We start from the raw sequence: 26,463 nt of genomic DNA on the forward strand, positions 1-26,463 counted from the left end.
TCATTTCAGTGTTCATGACAAAATCAAAACACTTTCCAGGTTAGAAGAATACCACAAGAATTACCAAGCTGAAATCCTAGAGAAGAAACTGAAGAGAGGTAAAGAGGTTGTAGAGGAATGGATTTCCCTTAAGCATTACACCTGGACACATGCCATTTTACAGATCTCCAGTCTCCCTCCAGTCTCACATCTCATACACAACACAAGTAGTAAACAAACAAGACTGAGGATCTGTGAAATACCAAGACCCCAAGCATAGTGCTTATAGCAAAATAATGCCTTTAATCAAGAAAGATCTTTGTTCCAGTCTTGCATCTTACTGTAGCCTTGCATCTCATCTGTTTGCTATTTTTTTGTTATGACATGTGAGACCAGAGGGAGAGAGACAGAGGATCTGAGGGCACTCCCAGACAGGGTAAAAACCCATGATGAAGTGGGTTTTAAAAATGCGCTTCAGCATGCGATTTTGTCCACACACCCACCCAAAAAATGGGTTTTCCCGGTTGGGTGTTCCCATGGCATCCCAGTAACTTCTGGGATGGCATGGGGCCACCCAACCCCCCCCCCCCCAAAAAAAACCTTAAAATTAAAGGGAAACTTACTAGTCACCACACCACTCCTCTGGCAGGCCTCTTAAAGCAATTATCCTCCTCGCCCCCCACCTCCTGGCACATCAATTCTACACACCTGGAGGCCTGCCGAAGGAATAGCATGGTGGCCCAGTAATTTTTTTTCTATTTTAAGGGCTTTGAGAAGGGTGAGGGGTATCCTCCTCGGTTCTCCAGGCTCAAGGGCACTGTCTGGAAGGATCCTGAGAGACTGGGGCACTGTGGGGAAAACACAGTACCCATAATCTAAAGAAGACTTCCAGGAAGAGTGACACAATGACTGTCTCAAAAATGGAAGCAGGTAACACTAGTAGCAAAAAGTTTCAGATTTTTGAGAGTTTCCAATTAGGAATTTCCACATAATGGAGTCTCAACTTAAATATAAACCAAATATGCTAAGAAGCAAATAGTTAATGAAATCTGTCTTTTGGTATTTTAGAATAGTTACCTTCATAGTTTTTTGCGTGTTTTTCACATTGAACTTTGATAGCAATAATGTTGATACTATTTGTTTATACAAATAAGCACAATCAAAACTTACTGCACTAATATTTTGCTGATTTTTCTTTACTCTCTCGATTTCAGGAGTCTCTCTTAGCGGTATGCCAGCACCTATCCCCTTCTTATAAAGTACCTTCATTAAACCAAAAGGAGGAAAAATAATTATGAGTCTACTAGGGATAATAACACAAATAACTAAAAAGAGGGAAATAAGTAACATTCTAAATAGCAGATTACATTACACTGTTACTAATTTTACAGTTTGTGATAAATCACATGGATTCAGTGTTTGGGGCTTTTTAAAAAAATACTAGGTTGCATCGAAGTCAAATCTCAAACTTTGAATTTTAAAATATATTAGTTTAATTCAAACTATTAACACCCAGAGAGTAACACAACTTTTCCAAATAGGCTATGCAACTTATTTTGGGACCATGATTTGCACACTTCCATTTTCCTAGGATAAAAGGCAACTCATCTAATGTTGAGAACAGACACATTTGCTATTACTTACAGAACTGATATTTTTCTGTGTGTTTTTAACCCTTTTGATTTCAGGAGTGTCAGGCACAGAAGAATAGGTACACATCATCTTTTCTGCTTCATTTTTGTACTTTTTCTGTAAAACACACAAAATATAACACACAAGTACAAATACACAAAATACCAACACACCAACAACCTAAATATAAACAAATAAATAGAAATTGAATAGAAATCACTGCCTGATTGTGGTATCCTGGGCCTTACTGTAATTAACATCCAATTAAAGTCCAACTTGTTAATTATAGACCTAGTATCCACAGGGTAAAGACAAATCACTACCATAACCTGCATGAGTAGTTCTTAAAGGGAAGATTCAGACCAGAACAAAGTGAACAATCCTGTGCACATAAAGGCATCAATGAACTAAATACAACTCTTAATTACTCTCCATTCCTTACGCACCTGGCTGGCTATTTCAGAAGCTTTCTTTGCTCGCTGTATCTCTGGGATATCTGTGCCCACTTGCACTCCTTTCCCTTTGATTTCAGTCTCCAGGTGCTTCGTATATTCTTTCTGCAAGAAATGGCCCGTTAATGAATTCTTAGACATACAATATCTTTAGCCTTTCATATCCATACAGCTGGAATAATGCATGTGTGCTCCTTTCAAAGTGATGTTAGCAACACAAACTAGATTCCTGATGCCCGGCTGTGCTTCTGTGGGATTCAGTTTTCTATACATTCTACTTTCAAAAGGATTTTGTCAAAACACGTTTTAAAGGCCCATTGTATTTTACTGTAAATGCCACTGAAGTGCTGCATTCGGCACTAACCTGGCTTGCAATTTCATAAGCTTTCTTCGCTCGTTGTATATCAGGGGTATCCATGCCCACCTGCATTCCTTTCCCTTTAATTTCCATTTCCAGATGTTTCTTGTATTCTTTCTGTGAAAGATAGAACAGGCAATACTCAGATCTATAGTAGTGCAAGCTTTTATATAGATTCTGCTTTAATCTATGTGCTTTTATTAAATAACACCCTTCAAAGTCAAAATGTCTTTTTACACACTCAGAACAGTGGCTCTACAGGAAAACTCAGATATAACAGATGTGCCATGTTTTTTAAGAACATCATTTAACACAAAAAGAAAGTTTTTCTTTAAAAAAATCAGCAAACTGCAAGAATATTCTAGGACTTAATATTTTAAAAATCTTATATGAAAATATTTTAAAATGTTTTCATTGTCTCAGGTCAGATTTCTGATTTGTTAAAACTGAATATTATGGAGAGTATATGAAATGCAGAAAAGGTAAGATCCATGTCCCAAGGGGAGACATCCCACATCATGAGGAGACAGGAAAGCCTAGAGAAGACAATTATGTTGGGGAAAGTGGAAGGCAAAAGGAAGAGGGGCCGACCAAGGGCAAGATGGATGGATGGCATCCTTGAAGTGACTGGACTGACCTTGAGGGAGCTGGGGGTGGTGACGGCCGACAGGGAGCTCTGGCGTGGGCTGGTCCATGAGGTCACGAAGAGTCGGAGACGACTGAACGAATGAACATGTCCCAAGAGATTCACCTACTAATAGAAATGTGAACATATCCCTTTTAGAAATGCATTGATTGTGACTTTTCATGCAAATAGGTATGAAAATAACCTATTCTGTTTATCCATAGAAAAGGCATCCCGGGAGGTTCACTTTCTGTGAACTTTAGCATAGAATTGGACAACTAGTATTGTGTTCCTGAAGCAAGCGGAACATAGGGAATTGCAGAACTATGTTATGCATACTATTTGGGATTTGACATTCTAATCCTTTCTTGATCACTACTTTCAAAAGTTAATTAACTGACCTCCTGCATCTACAATAACATTATAATTTCAATATCAAACAGCAACTAAGAATACAAATTTGTATGAAAACTTATTTTTGGGTGTTGTGCCAGTTTTCTCCTCATTCCTCTCAACCGAGTTAGGATTCTCTAGAACAATGATTCTCAACCTTCCTAATGCTGCAAACTCTTAATATAGTTCCTCATGTTGTGGTGATCTCCAAACATAAAATTATTTTCGTTGCTACTCACAACTATAATTTTGCTACTGTTGTGAATCGTAATGTAAATATCCGCAGGATATATTTTCATTCACTGAACCAAATTTGGCACAAATACCCGATATGTCCAAACTTGAATACTGGTGGGGTTGGGGGAGATTGATTTTGTCATTTGGGAGTTGTAGTTGCTGGGATTTATAGTTCACCTACAATCAAAGAGCATTCTGAACTCCACCAACAATGGAACTGAACCAAACTTGGCACACAGAACTCCCATGACCAACAGAAAATACTCAAAGGGTTTGGTGGGCATTGACCTTGAGTTTTGGAGTGTTAGTTCACCTATAGCCAGAGAGCAGGAGGAGGGCTTTTGGTGGGAGGATTTGCCATCTGTTTCCAAAAAGGAAGAGAAGGACAGGTGGAGAGATCTTCAGCCTTCTCTGTCACAGGGGTTCCTAAGACCATCAGAAATATGTGTTTTCTGATCATCTTTGGTGACTTCTCTGAAGCCCCTCTCATGACCCCCCAGGGGTCCCGACCTCAAAGTTGAAAAACATTGCTCTAGAATGTCAGATCTGACAAATATGAGGAATTGAAATCACATAAATTAGAGATGGTCCGTTAAGTCCATTGCTACCTGGGATTCACAACAATAAAGGAGAAAACTTTTGTCTTGCTCTTCCCTACTATTTTTCTGACAGGAGCAGAATCTATTAGGGGGAACTAATTTGCACTTTTGGGGTTTTTTTTTTCATTTGAGGTGAGGAGTAAGTTTTAAGTTAGTTTATTTTGGTGTCATTGTGTATGTTTGTTGGAGCTGTCTTTAATTCACCTCTGAATGCCAAGAAAACATAAAAACCATTGATCACTGTAGATATTTGGATTTTTGTTTGTTTGTTTGTTCTTTGCCTGATTGAGATTTGGAGCACACATTCACCCTTTCTTCAACCAGTATGGGTTTATCAAGTTATCTGTTGGGTCTAGTAGGGATTTGGGGATAAGATCCTTTGGGTTCCCTTATTTCATTTGCTTCAAGCTGCTTGAAGGGGGAAAGGATTTTGTAGTTGATTTAACTGCTCCTTATTCTGCTTCGGTCACATCTGACAGAAAGTATAGGATGGATAGAGTGACTTAGAATGATCTGATGAGAATTCTTAAACACTTATTATTATGGGAAGAATGTCCTTCTTTGATGATGGAGAAATGGTAGATAGGACAGCTTCCTTTCTGAGATATTGCTTGAAACCATGGCAAGACTTTAACTCTGAATTTGATGAAACTTTAAAACAGAAATTCCTAAAAGTGTTACTTACTATTACTATAAAGAAGTTATTTTTAAATACTGAAGCTAGAGTTTGCCATCATTTGACGCTGTAGCTCATCACAACAAAAAATGGCAAATTATGTTTACTTTGATGGCAAATAACAGAACACCTGATACTAGCTTCTACCTGTAAAATCAAGTGTATATTCTTTAAGTTATCACAGTAATATGATATACTGGGTTATGCATGGAACAGTTAAACAAACCTGGCTTGCAATTTCAGATGCTCTTTTAGCTCGCTGAATTTCAGGTGTATCTGTGCCAACCTGCATTCCTTTTCCTTTAATTTCAGTCTCCAAATCTTTTTTATATTCTTTCTGTAAACACAAGATTCAAAATGAGATAAACAGGTAGGAGAAAATCAAAGAAATTACTTTGTTAAAGAGCTTTTTAGAGACACACACTGCGTTTTCAAAATGATGCTCTCATAGAGCAGTTTACAACTTAAGAAATGAATTAGTAACTCTGTCAAGCAAAATTCTTGCAAACCCTTCAGCAATGTTTTGGTGCCATGCCTATTAAAAGAATGCCCTGTTCCTCTCTTAGTCTCTCTTTTTTAAAAAACAAAGAAATGCTTATTTTACATTCTAACGAGGTACAGAGACACCTCTGTGTTTTCTAGCAAGGAAGGATAACTACACTAATTCAAATAGCCCATGTTGAACTACAACAGTCGGAGAACTTTTACATGACTTGAGGATTATCTAGTGGAATAAATTATAAATAATTAAAGTAAAATTAATATTTTATCTTCAGAAAGCCCTAGTATAACACAGCCTACTTCTCCATATAATTTAAAATGTAAAGAGAGGGGCGCTCAGTTAGCTTTCCTGGAAATTATATTTGTTCACAGCAATGTCAAAATTTCCACTAAGAGCTTTTCTCCTCAAACTCAGAAGAGGAATCCATAACTCTGCCGAAATAAATGTCTCAAACAATCCTATACAATGCACATCTATTTGCAAGCCAGTCCTATGGATTCAACATTGCTTAGTTGGAGATAAGTAAGCATAAGAATACAGCCTGAGTGGACAAATGACTGAGCAGTCCATAACTTCATTCCTGCTGCATGAAGAATGAGAAACATATGTCCTGCCAGTTGTTGGAGGATTGTATGACTGAGCATCACTTACCACTGACCATTCCAATTAAGAGATATTGGAAACTGCAAACCAAACAGCATCTCTAGGCTGTTCTCTACCCACAGTCCATGCATTTTCACTTGATAAATTCCTATCTCTTGTCAAATGATAAGTATATGACATAACTCTACAATGACTTTCAACTATGTGAGTTGCTGCTAGGAGTGTCCCTCACCAATAGTTCCCCATTGCAATGTCCTATCCCAACATGAGTTTTCTCCTCCCTTGTCTTCCTACCATGGAGCTCTTCCTGTAGCGATCTCAGTCTATCTAATATTTCTCTCTGGCTTGTTTGTGGGAGGCATTGGAATGATTCCAGCAAGTCCCCTTCCTCGCCTATGTGTAACTCACCAAAGGATATCTCTATACTGGGCCGATTTTTGGTGCTAAATACAACAGCTTTGCTGGGGGGGGGGGGGAGCTGGTTAGTCAGTACATCTACTGCCATGTCAGCATTTGGCTGATTTCTTGGAAACAGAGGTCCATCTTTATAGAAGCAGCCAGAAAAATTCCCGAATTGACTAGGTATAAAGAGGTTCTTAAAACAGAGGGACACCCTTGTGGAGTCCTAAGTCTCCATCAAGGTCCTAACAACTATCAGTGTTGAATTTCTGCAGTTCAAGATCTGCCTTAGAGAGAGGTTGACTATAGATATACTGAGTCCCAAGTGGACCATGCTCCATTAAAGGGATAAATATCCAATACTAGTACATAGTTCTGTGATGTGAAACTAATATTCTGTTCGGTTTGAGCCCCATGCGCTTCCTTCTACCGTACTGGAAGGTTATTTCCAGAAGACCTTATACTCTGAAAGGCTATGTCCCTTTGACTCAGGTCACATAGAAACAATGGAGCATGTGCTTCTGCAGTGCCTGTTTTATACAGACATTCCATCTCATCTCATCTCGCCATGGACAATTAAATACCCAGGACGCTCTGGTCAATTCTATGTAGCCCCGCTGCTCTCAGACATAAACTCGTCTGTGACATACAACATCACTAAGTTCTGCACAGCTGCGATTAAAATCCAGCAGATGATAATTGAGATTCAAAAGACCTAAGCTTCATCTCTGGAATATAGCTGGGAAATCAGATATAGACTGATATTTATAGTGTTGGATACCCTCTTCCCCCGAAGCCATTCCCACCACCTCCCTTTAGACCACCTTCAAATGATCTTGTGGGTTGAGTTGGGTTTTAATAACTATTCGTATGTGGTTTTTAGCCTAGATTTTAAAATGTGTTGAAGTTTGAAGCATATAACCCCTGGGGTTTGATGTGGATGTGCGGAACTGGGTCCCCCTGTTAAAATCTGGTCATCGACCATAATAAAGTTTACTTACTTACTTAGACTTTAAACTATGAGAAAAAGCACTACCATCATATAGAGAAATATAAATAATTCTTGCCCTGATGTATTAATAATTTTGTTAATTGCACAAAAACCATAAAAGATACAAAACAAGATTTTAGATGTTTTTCTTTCCTGACCTCACTAACAATTTCAGATGCCCTCTTTGCTCTTTTCATGTCAGGAGTTTCTGAAATGAGCCTAACTCCTTTGCCTTTTATTTGATTTTCCAGATCTTTTCGGTATTCTTTCTGTAAAAGAAGAAAAAACCAGAGGCAGTTTCAAAGCATGTCCTTTTCCAGCAGACTGTAAAAACTAAGAATATATTTCATTGGGTGCTTTGTGAAGGGCTCACTTTCCATGACATTAATAACCTTTGCTAGCATAACCTACCTCATTTAGTATCTGAGCTGCATTTTTCACTCTAATCAAATCTGGCGTATCTTCAAACACCGTCATTCCTTTTCCCTTCATCCCTTCTTCCAAATCTTTTCTATAATCTTTCTGAAGGTTTAAAAAAACATTTCTATGCTTTAAATCGTGAGCAAGATCTTGAAAAGAAAAAACTTCTTATTAAATATTTCAAGGAATACTTTGAAAATCTCTATAAAATGTGAATTAGATAGCACACGTTTACCGTAGTTAAAATAGAATTGGGAAATCAAAAGATATGATGCACCAAGAGTGAAAGGATTGCTTTACAATCTGTACCTTGCTCCTGGAAAAAAATGTCTTTTATACACTAGTATTACAGTTACAGAGACACTGTATAAAATTGTAAGAGCTGCTATTCTGGATGGTAGCTCTACATGTTACAGACAAGTAAATGACCCTGTCACTCAAGTTCTACTAATGCTGTCATTATTCGCAAAGGTGCATTAAATACTATACAAAAGACACTTATCCACAGATCAGAGTTGTAAAGTATGATTAAATATGTGTGACTGAAATAAGCAGGTAGAAAGATATTGCATGAATATGGGAGAAAATGCGAACCAAAGCAATTTTCATCTGTGTTATGCACAGTCAGAAGAGGAAGCAGCTTAACACTTTGCTGTTTGATTGACAAAAGGAGGGATGCGATTTCAATTTAGGTCCTGAACTGAGCACAAAGTCAATTCAGACATCACACAAACAGTCAATGAAACTTAAGTATGATATGGTGTAATATCTATATTGGTAAGCTATGGTCAACAAACAAAAATAAAAAAGCATGGCTTGGAATGGGCTCACTGCACACAGTTTCTGCTAACAAGAGCTGAGCACACAAACTTACAATGGCTACTGTGCAATTGAATTATTAACTTCCAGAGGCATTTGCAAGATAGAGATGGGAGAGATTTTGACTGGAGTCCTGTCAATTAATCCTCACCTAGAGTAGACACGTTCGATCAATTGTTGAATGCTGTGCCAAAAAGGTAGGTGAATTAAATGGATTCAGTGGCTGTATGCTAGTCAGGACTAACTAAAGGATTTAGGTATTTATGAATCTAAAAGTCTGACTCTTAACAGAATAGCAAATGAAACAGTCATGATATTGTTAACATTGTTTTTCTGGGTTTTTCTAGGTTTTTTGGGCTGTACGGCCATGTTCTAGAAGCATTCTCTCCTGACGTTTCACCTCCATCTACGGCAGGCATCCTCAGAGGTTGTGAGGTTTGACAGACTGCACAGCCTCTGAAGACGCCTGCCATAGATGCAGGCGAAACGTCAGGAAGGAATGTTTCTAGAACATGGCCATACAGTCTGAAAAACCTAGAACAACCCAGTGATTCCAGCCATGAAAACCTTGGACGATAAATTGTTTTTTCTATGGTTTGTTTGGGAGTTCAAGAATGGCTTCAATTCCAAACTATGATATGATATAGTATCTGAACTATAATATATGGTCGAACAGCAACTCTGCTCATTGCAGTTTTAATTTAATCAATAAAGATATGACCTGAATTAATTTCATATTGTTATCTTGAATCTTCATCTCAGAGTGTGTGGCATAAGGAAGTTTATAAATCTTTTAAGTAAATTAAGTCAACAGTTCATCCAGCACTTGACAACAAGTTACCTACAGATAGCCATATGGCTACAGAATAATTATTAGCAGTCCTTTCAAATCTTAACCTGACAATTTTTACCTCTTTTAACAGCTTAGTAATATGTTTCACATGCAAAAATTCTGGTGTCTTGTCTAAATCCAGTGCTGCCTTCCCTTTGACTTTATCTTCAAATTCTTTTCGATACATGTTCTGTGAAAAGAGGAATTTACTATTTATTTAATTCACACAGTTTATACATTTATTATAGAACATTCATAGGACTCATACAATAAGGATTAAAAGTTTCATTGAGCAATCCCCAATACATAACTATCACACATGATATAAATATTAATTCATGTAATATCAATTTTAAAATACAAAGTGATTCAGATAATTGTCTTATTAGCTCTCACATATCCAGACTGCTTATAGAATTGTGAGTTGAAAATGGCATGGGAATGTTGTGAAGGTGAAGTTTAGGCATGTGCATTGTCATCATCATCATCAAGCCCCTTTCTTGTTCTTTTCTTGGCCTTTTTGGAAACAATACATCCCTAGTGTGAGGAAGAGCCAGTGTAGTACAGCCATTTGAGTGTCTGACTAGGAACCTGGAGAACAAGGTCCAAATCCCCACTTAGCCAGGGAAACTCACTAGGTGATCTTGGGCAAGTCACTCTCTTTCAATCTCAGACCAAGTCTTGCCCAAGGAAATTCAATGGTAGGTTTACCATAGGGTTGCCATAAGTCAAAATGACTTGAAGGCACACAATAACAAAGTGTTGAGATTTGATATTTCAAAAGTTCTGCTCAATGAAAATCAGTAAATGCACTCAGAGAATATCTATAGACTCAGTTTCAGAATATTCTTGCATTGTGGTTAATCTTTATTTTAGGAAAGAAGCACTCATAACCCTTAATCAAATGCCATAACAGCACAGTACATTGCTGACAATTGTATTACAGAAATAATTTCTAAAAGCATTTCACTAACCTCACTTTGAATCCTTCGCACCTCCTTTGAAACTTGGTATAATGGCGTATCAACAAATTCCAGCATAGACTTTCCTTTTGATTTTTCATATTTCTCTTTGTACTTAACCTAATAAAACAGAAGATTCATCAAAACTACAGACATGAAGAACAGTAAGTTCCTCATGTAGAGACCTTTACAATTCTCTCATATGAAGAGAAAGTTTTAATATGAATACAAGAATTTATATGTATACAATATGACCCTTGTATCTTCAGGGGATACATTTCCAGTTTAGTGAAAACTGCAAATAATACAAAACCTATTGAACAAACAAATTTTAGCAGAAACATATCATATCGTCATACTTGGAGTACCTAGGAAATGCCTAGAGAGAACACCTCTGTAGATATCTCTAGATCTTCCAGCATGACTTTAGGTCAACTTTCAGTGGAAGCATACTGTAGAGCAGTGTCTCTCAAACTGTGCTCCTCCAGGTGTTTTGGACTTAAGTTCCCAGAAATCCCAGCCATCTTACCAGCTATTAGGTATTGTGGCAGCTGAAGTCCAAAACATCTGGTGGAGCACAGCCTGAGAAACACTGCTCTAGAAGGGTCCTAGAAAATGCCTAGAGATGAAATATTTTGTCAGATGCAAGTTAAACTTGTAGTAGTCCCACATATACAGGGGTCACAAAGTAAATAATTTCTCTCTCCAAATGTGCAGTTCTATTGGACTATAAACACAGTGGACATACCTGACTTTGAAGCACAGCATTTTCTTTGTGGTGTTGCTGTTCTGCTGTGTCTGGTCGAAAATGGTACATTCCCTTGTTTTTTTCAAAGATTCTTTTATATTCATACTGAAACAGACAAATATACCTTACTGCCTTCTAAACTTCAAAGTGGAGCTGTAAAACTGTGAAAACTTTGTTTATTTTAAATTACAACACAACAGCAACATGAATGAAAAAATACATTCTATTGATACATTTGAGACCCACAGGTATTTTCATGTTTTCAATGTGCTTTTTCATATAAAAATGGAATTGTGCTGTTGATTTTGCATTTTGGTAGCAAAGGCAGTCTTTCCACACTCAATGGAATTCAGCTGACAAAGGGACTCTTGACTTTTTGAGAGAAATTTGTAGGGACCCGGAAAGCTAAAATATCCCCTAAACATGTGGTAGATCATGTGTAGCTGTTTGGATTCCAACATAAATCTACAATAATCCCAATGCATCCAGAAATGTACAGAGGAAGAAGATCCTCTCACCTCTGCAGGAGTCTACCGTATACCATGCAGCTGTGGACAAGTCTACATAGGGACCACCAAACGCAGCGCCCAAACAAGAATCCAGGAACATGAAAGGCACTGCAGGCTACTCCAATCAGAGAAATCAGCCATAGCAGAGCACCTGATGAACCAACCTGGACACAGCATTTTATTTGAGAACACAAAAATGCTGGACCACTCTCACAACCACCATGTCAGACTACACAGAGAAGCCATTGAAATCCACAAACATGTGGACAATTTCAACAGAAAGGAAGAAACCATGAAAATGAAAAAAATCTGACTACCAGTATTTAAAAATTCTAAAATTGCAACAGCAAAAACAGCAGAGGGAAAAACAGGCAGGGACATCTAATCACCTTTCAAGAAGAGTTTGCTCCAGGCACAGTCAGCCCATTGTATGCTAATCAAGGTGGTCAGTTGAAAGATTCACACCCAGCCCAACTTACAAAAGCCCTTTGTCTCACCCTGGTCATTCCACAGATATATAAACCCCTTTTTCCCAGTTCCAGCAGACCTCACCTCTGAGGATGCTTGCCATAGATGCAGGCGAAACGTCAGGAGAAATGCCTCTAGAACATGGCCATATAGCCCGAAAAAACCCACAAGAACTGAGTGATTCCAGCCATGAAAGCCTTCAACAATACAGAGGAAGAATTGTTTGAGGCTACAGACAATGTAGTCGCTGTTGCCCTTTTTTGGTCAAAAGATATTTAGACGCTTGTGTTCCTTCTACTTTTATCGGTTTTATACTAATATATGCAATGCTTTTGATACAAAATAAATAAATAAATCCAGAAATGCAGAAATACTCAGTGTTTGATTTGGTAGTCTTTTATTGCTTCCTAATAGAAGCAATAAAACATGGTGTAATCTTCATACAGAGCAGAATTATTTTTTTCAATTTAAATATTATAAAGGAAATTTACAGATTACAACTATAAAATGAGTAATAAAATCAAATGAGGAGGAGCATTTTTAAAGAAAAAATAAAATTCAATAAAAACAAAAGAACTACAACAATCAAAAAGTAAAAGAGCTAATTTTATAAAATACGGAAAGTACTGAAATGACTGAGAAAACAGGCTTTTGTCTGGTATTAAAAGTTAATTAAGAGTGCAGTCCTCTTATTAAAGTACAGATCAGCAGACCTCTGCAGAACATTTTGTAATTGTGATACTGCTATTGAAAAGGACATTTTACTCTTAGAGATTGTGTCTCCTTTGCTTGGGGCAACCAAAAAAAAACCTCTGGCAATTATCTTAGCATGTTGTTGTTCATTCGTTCAGTCGTCTCCGACTCTTCGTGACCTCATGGACCAGTCCACGCCAGAGCTCCCTGTCGGCCGTCACCACCCCCAGCTCCTTCAAGGTCAGTCCAGTCACTTCAAGGATGCCATCCATCCATCTTGCCCTTGGTCGGCCCCTCTTCCTTTTGCCTTCCACTTTCCCCAGCATAATTGTCTTCTCTAGGCTTTCCTGTCTCCTCATGATGTGGCCAAAGTACTTCAACTTTGTCTCTAGTATCCTTCCCTCCAGAGAGCAGTCGGGCTTTATTTCCTGGAGGATGGACTGGTTGGATCTTCTCGCAGTCCAAGGCACTCTCAGAACTTTCCTCCAACACCACAGCTCAAAAGCATCGATCTTCCTTCGCTCAGCCTTCCCTAAGGTCCAGCTCTCACATCCGTAGGTTACTACAGGGAATACCATGGCTTTGACTAGGCGGATCTTTGTTGCCAGTCTGATGTCTTTACTCTTTATTATTTTATCGAGACTGGACATTGCTCTCCTCCCAAGAAGTAAGCGTCTTCTGATTTCCTGGCCAGTCTGCATCTGCAGTAATCTTTGCGCCTAGAAATACAAAGTCTGTCACGGCCTCCACATTTTCTCCTTCTATTTGCCAGTTGTCAATCATTCTTGTTGCCATAATCTTGGTTTTTTTGATGTTTAGCTGCAACCCAGCTTTTGCGCTTTCTTCTTTCACCTTGATTAGAAGGCTCCTCAGCTCCTCCTCGCTTTCGGCCATCAAAGTGGTGTCATCTGCATATCTGAGGTTGTTAATGTTTCTTCCAGCAATTTTCACCCCAGCTTTGCATTCATCCAGCCCCACACATCGCATGATGTGTTCTGCATACAAGTTAAAAAGGTTGGGTGAGAGTATGCAGCCTTGCCGTACGCCTTTCCCAATCTTGAACCAGTCTGTTGTTCCGTGGTCAGTTCTTACTGTTGCTACTTGGTCCTTGTACAGATTCCTCAGGAGGGAGACAAGGTGGCTTGGTATGCCCATCCCACTAAGAACTTGCCACAGTTTATTATGATCCACACAGTCAAAGGCTTTAGAATAGTCAATATCTTAGCATACACATTTGTAAAGGGCCAGTTCTGTTAAGTATCATGATCCTGAGGTATAAAGAACAGCAATGGATCAAAACCAGCATTTTCTCTTGAATCTGTGAATAATCTGGGAGCCAATAAAGATGAGGAAATACTGATATGATATGTTCATAATGCACAGTCCCATTCAGTAATTTCATAGATACATTCCAGATTACGACACTAGAGAAAAAATCCACTTAAAATCAGGTTTTTGTCTGCTGCAGAATTTGGGGGTTTGTAGTTTAGTAAGGCTGTTAAAGGCTCCTCCCTAAACTACAAATCCCAGAATTCTGCAGGAGGCAGAAATAGGATTTTAAGTGGATTTTTTCATTAGTGTGATGTTTCCAAGCCATTGGATAGCACATGGCAGTAATCCAAACAGGGAGATTCCAGGGCATGGATAACTGAAGCAAGTTAAGCATACTAGCCTCAACAAGTGAAAGGCAGATATGATTATATAGAATGGTAAACTGGTACCTTAGGATAACATAGAGCAGATCTAGTTGAGCACTCTGGAAATCTATAGCTAAAGCATATCCAATAGATAGCCATTCAGCATCATCTTTAAAACTACCAAGAAGGTAAGTCTACTACTATCTTGGGCAGTTTCTTTTATTGCCAAACAGTTCTTACCATGAGAAAGTTCTGTCTGAGCTTGATAGCCTGTGTCTCTTATTTGGAAAGAACATTCATTATAATGACCCACAGCTCCATTTGGCGAGTACAACATGACACTACTGCTCCCCTCAACGCTTCTGTCACTGGAGTATATGCCCCCCTAATGGGAAATTAAGTTTCATTACCCTGTGTTTCTTTATGAGCCCCCTGCAAATAACTTGCTCCTATTTTTTTCTCATTCAAGTTTGTAACATTTTATCCTGCACATGTGGCCTGCCCACTGTTACTGTGATTGTATTTATTGGAATGTTATTTTGTTATTGCATTCATATGGTTTTTTTAATGTAATTTGGATGCTGTTGCTTATTGCTTATGTTTTGGTTTTATCTTGCTTGGCCTCAAGTAAGCCGCCCCGAGTCCCCGTTGGGGAGATGGTGGTGGGGTATAAATAAAGATTATTATTATTATTATTATTATTATTATTATTATTATTTACATTTTTTAAAATCCTAATCAAAACATCCTGATATGAAGAAAGGAAACTTACATTACTGTGGATCTTAGTTGCGGCCAAAACATGCTCTAAATGTAAAAGATTTGGAAAGGCAGAAGTTGGCTCATGCATGTTTTCTAAGTCTTTTTTGTATTTTACCTGCAAGAAGAATCTTGAATTAATGAAAAAAATATAGAAGTCAGCAGAGATTTTTAAAAATTATGCTTGTATTGCAGAAAAACAAGCTTTGTATTTTCACATTTGCTTAATATCTACAGTGGCCATTAGATGGCACTCATTTACTACAGTGTGACAAAAGAGAGTCTTAAAACATTTTATTCTAGGAAAGGGTTTAATCCTTTGAAATAGATTAGACCTTTCCAATTAAAGGCTAAGCAAAAGCTAATGGGAAAATAAAATGCACACTGATCAACTCTAATAATATATATCCTGTATGGTCTACGGAAGTGCCAAAACCAATCCTACTTACATTGCTTGCCAAGGCTGATGCAAGTTGTGCTTGCTTGAAAGAAGCACTTTCAAGAGGATTGAAGGAGTACTTTTTCATATCCTTAATATATTGCTCTTTGTATTTAACCTAAGAAACAAACATATAAGATACAGAAGAGAGGGATCATGGCTTTTCTGCAGAGAATATCATTGGCGCTTTCAGTTCATAGGTTAACCCAAAATATTAGTTTTGTAATTACAGTCCAAATCAATAAACACAGAGGGGATGATGTAGGATATAAGCCGAGACCCAAAGGACGCAGGCAAGTTCCTGAGGCATTTTTATCTGGCCTTTCCTAAACTGAAGGCCAGCTTGATCCAAACTACATGCTACAAACTAGATTCAACCTAAATGGAGCAGCAACAAAAAAAGATAAATAAGATCTTGCATTCTTTTCCCAGTAATATCTAATTATAAAGAACCTGTGATATGGTCTCAATGCATTGTGAGCATCTCTGTTTCTACAAATAGTAGCAGTAAAGTGCAATAGAGGTTCCTCCACTTTGCTGAAGTGCAAAGACAGCATATCAAGGGCTCTGTAGCAGTAGTCTTTACCAAAAGGAAGGGATGAATATGGTTCGAGATTGCTGTTAGGATTGGAAGTTAATATTCTAATGTTAGCTTCCCATTTTTATTTATGGGGGAAAGGAAATGAATAACAAGAACACTTGATGGCAGCAAACACTCAGACTCAAACTAAAAACAGGACAAGAGAGCTTTAAAAGCTGTTTTTTCAAAATATGCTTCACATTATTTACACAGCAGAACCAGAAATGAAAGGAATAAAAAAAACCAACTTGGGGAAAAAATTGTATACGAAGATATTCATTAGCTGCATGCATTTTTCTTTCTTATTACCCAAAAGTGAAAATTCTAAGAATTCTTTAAGATACTTATTGTAAAATTGGGAGAATATCCACACTGCACCATTACAACAGTTTTGATACCACTTTAAGTGCCAAGTGCCAAGTTTCCATCCCATATCAAGGCTCTTGATTCTTCTAAATTAGGGAAGTTCTTTTAATTTTCTCATTCATTCCCCTGAATTATGTGTTAGATAACAGTTCTCTGGCAGAAAAGACTTAACTCTCTGCCCCAGAGTGTGGTGAAGACTCCTTCTTTGGAGCCTTTTAAGCAGAGGCTGGATGGCCATCTGTCAGAGGTGCTTTGAATGTGATTTTCCTGCTTCTTGGCAGGGGTTGGACTGGATGGCCCATGAAGTCTCTTCCAACTCTATGATTTTATGATTCTATAATTCTAATACATCTCAAAACCAGAAATCTCTGAATACTATTGGGTAGAGCTAAAAGGACAGGTGGCTCTCTGTACTCATAGATTCCACTATCCAAGTATTCAAAAACAAAATTTCAAAAAGCAAGCCTTGATTTTACCATTTTATACAACAGCAGTGTTGTACTATTTTACAACACCACTGTATATATAATAGGACTTTAGCATCCATGAAAATTGCCAGAGAATCCAAAGGATAATATGCTGTGCTCTGAAATGTTATGCTTAACTAGAAATAATATTTGGCGCAAGTGTCAGTTGAGTATAAACTGAGAAAAGATAATAAATAATAGAGACTGTGATGTGATGTAATAAGGGCTCTATCTGTTTTTAATGGTTTTAAATCAATGTCTGAAAATAATGTTTCAACTGGACTTATGTTTCATGATGTTTTAACTTTTGTATCAGGTATTGCTTTAACTATTTTGTTTCAACTTATATCGTAAGCTACTTTGAGTCCTGTTTGGGACAAAGGAGGATATACATCAAATAAAGAAATAAATAACAGACTGTAGCATGAAGGCCAGATTTAACAACCCAAGCAAATTATCTGCAAGGATAGTGACAGTGAAACAGTACGTAGCTTATTCATGTGCCTAAAGATCTATCACAATGGCAATAAAGATGTGCTTTGGCACAATACTGCAAGGGATCTTTGAATATGAACCTTTCAGTTCAGTTATTTGGGCACTTAATGTCTTTGGTTTAATGTGTTGGAGGAGCAGCATTTTCTAAACTGATATGACAATGCAGAATTACCTTCACACATAATCCAAACTGTAATAATTATCCCCTGAACAATTAATTGCACCCTGATTGAGTGTAAGATGTAAATTAGTATTTTAAAGGATTATTAACAAAGGGCAAATTGTTACTATGTTAATGGGATTATTCAAGCAAAACCTTATTACTCCGGATCTAAAGGGAAAAAGAAAAACATAACCTCAAAGCATTCAGCTACCATGTATGATTAAAGTAAACGATACTTTAATTATATGACTTAACTTACAGGTATCATAAAATGGGTCCTCACTCTTTTCCGCATAACCTAATTAACTTTAAAAATGATTAACAGATGTACCATGACTATATTATTTTCTATTCCAATCAGGCTCAAATAACTTGTTATTGGGGAGACAAATGGAGGCTGGAAGACAGTTGTTCCATTCTCTGACATATAACACATTCTCACATTCACAAATCAGCTGACCATTCTTGGTTATAAGATAGTACTTTCAAAAGACTAGCTGTGAAGTAAAAAAAAATCAGACCATACACAACAGCCCTATCACTTAGAATATTCTGTTTACAATATCAAAATGTCTTAATCCTATTGCCTTCTATGTGTGAAATCTAAAATCACTTGCAGATTATAGTTATTGATTTCTCAGCATTTATCATGCAGCTATTCTAAACAGTATGGAAACAAAATCCCCAATTTTTAGGCAATCACCTTGACTAGCAGAAACACTATTACACTCCTTGGTATAAAATATCTTCATTGATTCATGATCTAATCTGTTGTAATCTTACTTGACTTAAATATTTGGAAACCTCTTGAGCATGGTCGAAGTCTGGTCTTCCAAGTACCATTGGCTCTTTACTCATTTCTTTTCTTCCTTTTGTATATTCAGCCTTTAAGAAACAAAATCAAAATACATGAACAATGACCATAATTTTCTTTGATGTCCCCTCACCCCACTTTCAATATTGCCAAGAGAAACATAAGCCTCCAAAGCAACAGTAGAGCAAGTTTCATTTAGTGACCTCTGTTGACACCACTTTGGGTAGCATGCTAATCAGCAATTCTCAAGCTTCTCCTCATTAGACAGTAATACCATTTATTTTATTTCAGTAACAATATGTTGCATTTTTAAATATATATATATGGTAGTATTGAAGCTAAGTATGAGAGTAGCTGATTTGTAGCTACCTTCAAGAGCGAATAGTTTTAAGCGTTTCAATTTAAAATTGAACTGAAAAATACAAATGGTGGCCTTTTCCATATAACAGGTCAGGTTCCATACTAAATTACAGAAATGCAATCCTACTGAGGTCAGTAAAGACATAGTACAAGTCTGTATAGCAGGTGTGGGTGGAGACGCTGTATGAAATTCTATAGTAGAGAGGACCCGTCAACAGGTGCGCAGGTCATGGAAGCATGAATAGAAGAAGGAAAGGGGAGAGGCTGATAAGCAGAAATATACCTTAAGTGCTAGAACTGTAATCAAGAGAAACCCAACTATCCTTCTCAAACCTTTTACCACTTTAGAAATCAAACCTAGATGAATAGGTACATATTTCCCCACAACATGTCTCTAGGTATGTGACAATACTACTTTCATTATAAATATATTTATTAGCATTATTATTTATTGAGAGGCTGCCTAGTAAATCATAGTATGCAGGAAAACTTCCAGTCTCATTTTTATTCAAGCTCCTTGTGTGTGAAGGAAAGGAAAGGAGCCTGGAAGTCCAAGGCTTATGTGTTCTTATAATGACGAGTCACAGTTTACTACTGTTTTTGGGCTGGACCAAGCTATCTTTTTAGCCTTAATTGCTCAACTGTTACTATCTGCTTCTTTTTAATACTTTTACACTAGGTAAAGGGCACTTTCTTCCAAGTGTAAGAGCAGAAAAACAATGCTAAGCAAGAAAGGTAATCCCTGGATTGCTTCTGAAAAGCCGGTTCGGTTGCAAGCAAATGGCAGTTTGGGAGCAATGGGTAGGTACCCGAGCACCATCTAGTAACCTGGCAAGAGTGTTTTGGGTTATGAGAACACAGACCTTGGCCTTGCAGTTGTTTAGCCATGGCAACAAAATGAATCTTCTCAAAATAAGATGCTGAAATTAGACAGTTTGAGATGGGCAATGTTCTCGCCCTCTCTTTGTCTCTATGGGGTGGAGACATTTTATGTAAACTAACTATAGCTAAGTTCTAGTGCTGAAAGCAGTTTAGCATTGTTTTTGTTTTTAATGCTCTTCTCCTTAAATCCTGCCTTTTACATCTTAAAGCATTTCCTTTCCCCAAATTCCTTTCTGTTTGGCACTTGGAATTCCTATTGGGGAAAAGAAGCAAATTTCACAGACTGGGAGCATTGTTCAGCCCTCAATAACTGACTTGTATGCATTCTCAGAGTGAGTGAATAACTGACAAAAAGGACAGGAAACCATCAGAGATACAGGCTGAAATCCTAGCAACATATGTGTGTATGTCTTGTTCTGGAGATCCAAAACTTTACCCTCCCCATGCTAATACTGCATCCCTTAAATTGCACGGGGAGGGAGTGGACGAGGGACGGAAGAAGGTGACTGAGAAGTGGGGACTGTTTCATCTGCAGTTCCCTAGAAAAAGTAAAGAGAAACAACAACCACATTTCTCTCCCCTTTCTCTAGAGAACTTCAGTCCCTACTGCTTGGTTCCCACCTCTCTTCCTTGTGCATTTAATAACTTGAAGCCTTCTTGATGGGGCAGCATAGAGTTGCATTTCTGGAGCATCACACACGACACATCTGGATGCAGGATCACTGACATTTTCTTACATACCAATTGGAAAATGAGTCAGAAGGTATATGATTTCTGTTAACACAACTTAAATTAAATGGGGAAATTATTAAGAGTCCATAACAATTATTAAGTGGGCTCTTCCAAATTGACCTTTATGAATTGCATCAGCAAAATATAGTCTAGAGTAGGACTTTCCAATTGCCTAAAAAAAACTATCAAATAAATGGTACTGTCCATTCCTGAAAATACATTATGCTACTAGTGTGGCGGAGTGGCATGCTGACACAAACATTTCGAACAGGAGATATGATTACTGAAAATTGTACACTTTGTGGAACAGAAATTGTCTTAATATAACTCTAAAATTTCCATTATTACTACAAATACTCTGGCATCAACAAAATAAAAATAAAATAAAATCTAGAACTGGTCTTTAATTGCAAAAGTAATTTAAGTTCATACATTGCTTATTATCTTTGTTAACTGAGTTGCCATCACGATATCAGGTCTCTTTGAAACTTCAGTGAATTTATGAGTATCCTGAAGATCTTTCTTATATGAAACCTATAAAACAAAAGACATGATTTACCTATAATTTAGCTATTTACACTCAAACATAATAAAATTTAAATACTAATGAAAGGCAGTCCTTCTTATTTACCATAACATATTAACCAGGATTAAGGTGAAATAAAAAAATGCAAATCATATGGTTCTAGAAACAAAAGATTCAGTTCTTTTGCAATTACCAGCATTAAAATGTTACAATATTATTATGTCTATTATACAAAATATATTATGGAGAGTAGCTAATGTGTAAAATCCTTTACATGAACAGGATGTTCCATTGTTATAGTTTTCTCTTTTTAAATTGTTTTACCTAAAACAAAGCATTTTTCACAAAATGTATTGTTTTATATCATGTCAATATGCTTTGACTGTGTTCCCCTACAGATAAACACAGCTAGATTTTAATGATTGGGATAAAATATCCTATAACTAATGTTAATCAGAAAATAGAAATTGCTAGATTCCTATTATCAACTTCAGCCAGTGTGCCAGTACTGTTCTTTCTTCAGCAGATACGACATAACAAAGGCACTTCCACTCTTCAGTTAGATTACTGTCACATATTTTACATACAGGGGTTTTTGAAAAATTATTTGATAGTACAATTGGCTAAATATAAGAACACCAGATTGTTGAAAGAGGCAGGCCACAAAGAACAGATTCTCAATTTTGAAAGAATTAGTTTCAAGATGGTTTCCAGGTACAATTCAGAATAGCAGCAAAGTCTTATAAAGTCCTTAATGGTGACTGCCCAGGATAATTGACAGGCACCTTTTTGCCACCTGACCTTTAACCATATTTTGAACATCAATCCAGGACCCATCCATTATGCATGTGGACAGAAGATTTCTTTAGAACTGAACTTTCACTAATGGCACCAATATTCCAACCCACCTGGAAATTCATTGTACTCGTTCTGGTAATTTCTGGGTCAGGCCCAGAAACTGAATTTTCTAGACTTGACTTGGGTTGCTGAAAACGTAATGTCACTTAGTACCACTAACTGCCATGGCTCAATGCTATAGAATCCTAGGATTTAGAGCTTGGTGTGGCCCCAGCCTTTTAAAACTAAATATCCCAGGATTCCACAGCACTGAGCCATGGTAGTTAATGTGTTATCAAAAGGCATTAATTCTACAGTGCAGATGCAACTTCATCTTTTTTCTAGCTTTCCTATTTTTTTCAGCTATCATCTTTTTTCTAGCATTTAATTTTTCTATCATTTTGGAAAGAGACACATGTGTGTGTACATGCGAAAAATATAAAATATTTAACTTTCAACTGACGTAAATGGTATTGTTGGTTTTAAGACAAATTAGATCATGGCAGCAAGTCATTTGTATCTCCTGGGGTTTAGTTCCAGGAACCTGCCCACCATGGATACCAAAATATATGGATGCTGAAGTCCCATTATAAGCCGTATTGTAGTAAAATGGTGTTCTCTATATAAAATTGCAAAATTAAGGTTAACGTTTTGGGGTTGGGTGAATAATTGAATCTATAGATATGTAATTCATTGATATTAAGGACTATAATAGTTCCCCCATTTTCCCTCTATCTAATCTTACTAGCCTTACTGGACAGATGAACTCAGAAGCTGACTCTAAAAGACTCCTATTTGCCACCATGTCCAATGCTATCAATAAATGTAACAATTCTTAACTTATGCTATTTCATACATACATGAGACTCTTGGGAGAGTTAGGTCCATTTCACACAGCCCTATATCCCAGAATATCAAGGCAGAAAATCCCATATTATCTGAGTGTGGACTCAGATAACCCAGTTCAAAGCGGATATCGTGGGATTTTCTACCTTGCTATTCTGGGTTATATGGCTGTGTGGAAGGGCACTTAGTTCCATGTGTGGTTGTACACCACTTACATATAACTTTCCATCTAAATGATGCACACATTTTAAACAGCATCCAAGGAAGCTAAACCAGTGGCAGATGCTGATAAATGAGTGTTGAGGTGAACAAATGGAAACTTAACTCAGATAGAAAATTTCCTGGCTAATAGAAAGCAAGACCAGGGGCCCTTCCACACAGCCCTATATCCCAGAATATAACGGAAGAAAACCCCGCAATATCTACTTTGAACTGGGTTATCTGAATCCAAACACGGATAATGTGGGATTTTCTGCCTTGATATTCTGGGGTATAGGGTTGTGTGGAAGGGCCCCAAGACACAGGGGTTCAACTTGAGTTACATTTCCCTTGGAGACTCAGGTTCATTTTCAGTTATTTCTGGGTTCAGAGCTTGTTTTGGAGGGCTAAATCTTAGCAGTGATCTAGAGTGGATGCATCACTGAGCAGCGATATGATTTTGCCTTTGATCCTAGCACAACATCTTTAGGTTCATATACAGATGGTTTCAGCAGGTGATTACATTAATCCCTAAAACTCTAACCCATTGTTGAATACTAAAATTAACAAAGCTTGGTACTGCAAACCAGTAAAAATAATTGTCTAGAATAGAATCAAAAGTATGCATGATCTCAGAGTTTGGAGCATTGCATAGGCTTAGCTAATTATATGCTGTTCATCCTAATGACTACATGACGTGAAGTGACTACCATAAAAGCATCAGGAAGAGGTTTTTGAAAGGGACACATTATCCACATAAATTGCAGATGGAAGTCCAATATACATAGTAAAACAGCCACTAAGACAGAAGCTGTCCATTCAGAGATGGATGAAAATACAGAGAATGTTTCAGTGAAAGCTCTAACAACTTTGCCTCTTATTTTTCTCAAGTGGCAGCTATATAGTGAATGAAATAAGGAAGTGTGGTTCGTTTCACAGCAGGAAAAACAGACGGGTTGGAGAGCAAGCAACAGACAGGAAAACTCCGGCAATATATACTTTAGAATTTAGATGTTGTTATGCCTTGCTTGAACGATGTTATGTAACTGAACAGAGAGCCATTTTCCAAGCTGCGGTATTTAGGTCTGAGACATTACAAGGAACTGCTATCTGCAAATGCTTGAGCCCATTATGAAAGCAACATTAAACTGGCTGCAATGTATTTGCACATTGTGTAGAGGAAGGTGTCAGGAAAGCGGACATGTCAATGTTGCTAAGGCAACCAGGCCAATGCTCCTTGTTATGCAACACTGTGCCATGGCATTTTCATTGCTTGATGTCACTTGAGTCACAGAATGATTGAAAGACAGGGAATATCAGTCCAGAAGAATTCTGTATCTCCCAACACTTAACACCTATTCACCATTATGGTAATTTAGCTTAATTTCCCCTCTGTGAGGTAAGCTACCTAGTTTAGTGATCTTGTCACAATGTGATCCCTGATTGGCTGCTATCATTTGAAAAGACAGAGGTGAAAAACAGTAGCAGAAACAAACATCAGGGGAACAATGGCTTTATGGTTGTGAGCAACCACAAAGAAAGGTAGATGTAAAGATTTCCCCCAGTGCAAGTTCCATATTGTCATTATCTTTACATTGAAAATGTTGTGTTATTATTCAACAAAGCTGATTCTTCCCTAATTCCTAGAAGATATTATTTAGTACATCTACATTTTAAAATTAATATGGTTTGACACCACTTTAACTGCCATGTCTCAATTATATGGAATCATGGGACATGATTTTACAAAGCTTTCTCTGGTGTCTTGCAAGACTACAGATCCCACTATTTCATAGCATTGTGTCATGGTAGTTAAAGTGGTGCTAAACTGCATTAAGTATACAGTACAAATGCACTATTAGAAAAAGTTATTTTGGGAAACTACAACTCTCCAAAGCCTCCGGATATTTATTTATTTATTTATTTATTTACAGTATTTATATTCCACCCTTCTCACCCCCACAGGGGACTCAGAGCGGATTACAATGTACATATACATGGCAAACATTCAATGCCATAGACACACAACCCATATAGACAAACAGTCAGAGTCTATTTAAAATTCCAACTTTTTCTGGCCACCAGGGGAGCTGTTGCTTCACCGTCCATCTGTGACACTGATAAAGTACTTCCTCGTTCCCTGCATAGTCACTGATCTTTATGGCCTCGTAAATTAGTTAAATTAGCCTCCCCACAAAGTGGTACCTAAATTTCCTACTTGACAGATACAACTGTCTTTCAGACTACTAAGGTCGACAACAAGCTACACAAATTTAGTCGGAAGCTCACTCCGACCCGGGCTGGCTTCGAACTCATGACCTTTCGGTCAGAAGTGATCTTAATGCAGCTGACACCCAGCTAGCTGTGCCATAGTCCTGCAGCTAGCTGGAGGATACCTCTTGATACTTGGGATATCGAGAGGTATCCTGGAAATTGTAACCATTCTGAAACCATGCTAGCTGGTGTCATGGAAGTTTTACTTCACAAAAGCAACTTTTCTCCAGGTCTTATCTGAAAATATACTAAAACTGGTGCCTTTTACATAGATTGATGAAGGTAATTGCTTCACTGCTGAGGAGCATGACTTCTGTATCTAAAAAACAGGTCTCCACACATATAAGCACTTTGGAGTTTTCTTTATAGGATCTCTGGTTACCTACATAGGTGAAAGGATATGAATTGACATACTCTGGGATTATTTTGCTGCTACTGATAAAAAGCTCATCAGGAGTTCTGTTCAAGACATTGAAAAGCCAGACGTGCAAATATATTTTGTGAAGACATGCACCTTCATCTGGTTTCTAATCATCTTCATTTTTCAAATTTACTCGGAATTATGGCTGTTCATAAAAAAGCATTTTATATTCACATCATTTCCGTAAAATCGTATTGAGTTTAAATCCCTTAACTATAATTCCTTCAAAACACTTTTAAATCATCATTTCATACTCATTTACAAACTTGAATAATGACACAAGAGACATTTTCTTAGAAATTCAGCAATGAAACTTCATTTTGCATTATTCCATAACAGAGGAAAATACTCACATTACTTTGGTTTTTGCTAACTTCCATGGCATGCTTAACATCTGGAGGCTCCTTCATTTGTGCATAGTTTGATGTTCCCTTTTCAGAAATGTGTTTCTTATTGTAGTGAACCTTAAAATGATACATTTTGTATTATCTATTTTGAAGCATATGTAGATACATGACAGAACAAGGTTTCTTTTATTATAATTCAGTGGCTGGGGACTGGGAGTAGAAGTTCAAAAAGGTCACTTTAACTTTTTAAAGGTCTAATTCATATAAATAATTTCATATTTGGCTAAAGTCACTGTGAAGAGCTCTATGGATGAGTTTGTGACTGCAAACAGAGCCGGCAATATTGCTCTAATAAAAGCTCATTCCTGTGCATGAATGCATGCACATCTGAATTTTTTTAATGTTGTGGTTAGGGTTCACATG

At 37.4% G+C, this 26,463-nt stretch overlaps 1 protein-coding gene across 6 annotated transcripts in view; it reads right to left on the reverse strand.

The window, feature by feature from the left end:
* The window catches only part of NEBL (nebulette), a 152,716-nt gene that overhangs the window by 16,081 nt on the left and 110,172 nt on the right, over positions 1-26,463 (reverse strand). For 2 of the 6 annotated variants that reach the window (XM_060782370.2, XM_067470331.1), the window contains exons 6-19: positions 26,047-26,157; positions 21,024-21,125; positions 18,587-18,688; positions 15,743-15,850; positions 15,307-15,411; positions 11,228-11,332; positions 10,492-10,599; positions 9,597-9,707; positions 7,605-7,715; positions 5,178-5,288; positions 2,428-2,538; positions 2,058-2,168; positions 1,624-1,728; positions 1,150-1,242 (exon numbers count right to left, since the gene is read on the reverse strand). The exons of 2 other annotated variants lie outside the window; for them this stretch is intronic. In XM_060782370.2, the coding sequence (XP_060638353.2) occupies positions 1,150-1,242; positions 1,624-1,728; positions 2,058-2,168; positions 2,428-2,538; positions 5,178-5,288; positions 7,605-7,715; positions 9,597-9,707; positions 10,492-10,599; positions 11,228-11,332; positions 15,307-15,411; positions 15,743-15,850; positions 18,587-18,688; positions 21,024-21,125; positions 26,047-26,157 (1,494 nt within the window). Of the gene's footprint in view, positions 1-1,149; positions 1,243-1,623; positions 1,729-2,057; positions 2,169-2,427; positions 2,539-5,177; positions 5,289-7,604; positions 7,716-7,857; positions 7,969-9,596; positions 9,708-10,491; positions 10,600-11,227; positions 11,333-15,306; positions 15,412-15,742; positions 15,851-18,586; positions 18,689-21,023; positions 21,126-26,046; positions 26,158-26,463 lie in introns of all 6 variants that reach the window. 2 more of the 6 variants (XM_067470329.1, XM_067470330.1) reach the window with 2 other exon arrangements.

This window comes from Anolis sagrei, chromosome 6 (assembly GCF_037176765.1).
Source record: "Anolis sagrei isolate rAnoSag1 chromosome 6, rAnoSag1.mat, whole genome shotgun sequence".
Lineage (NCBI taxonomy): Eukaryota > Metazoa > Chordata > Lepidosauria > Squamata > Dactyloidae > Anolis > Anolis sagrei.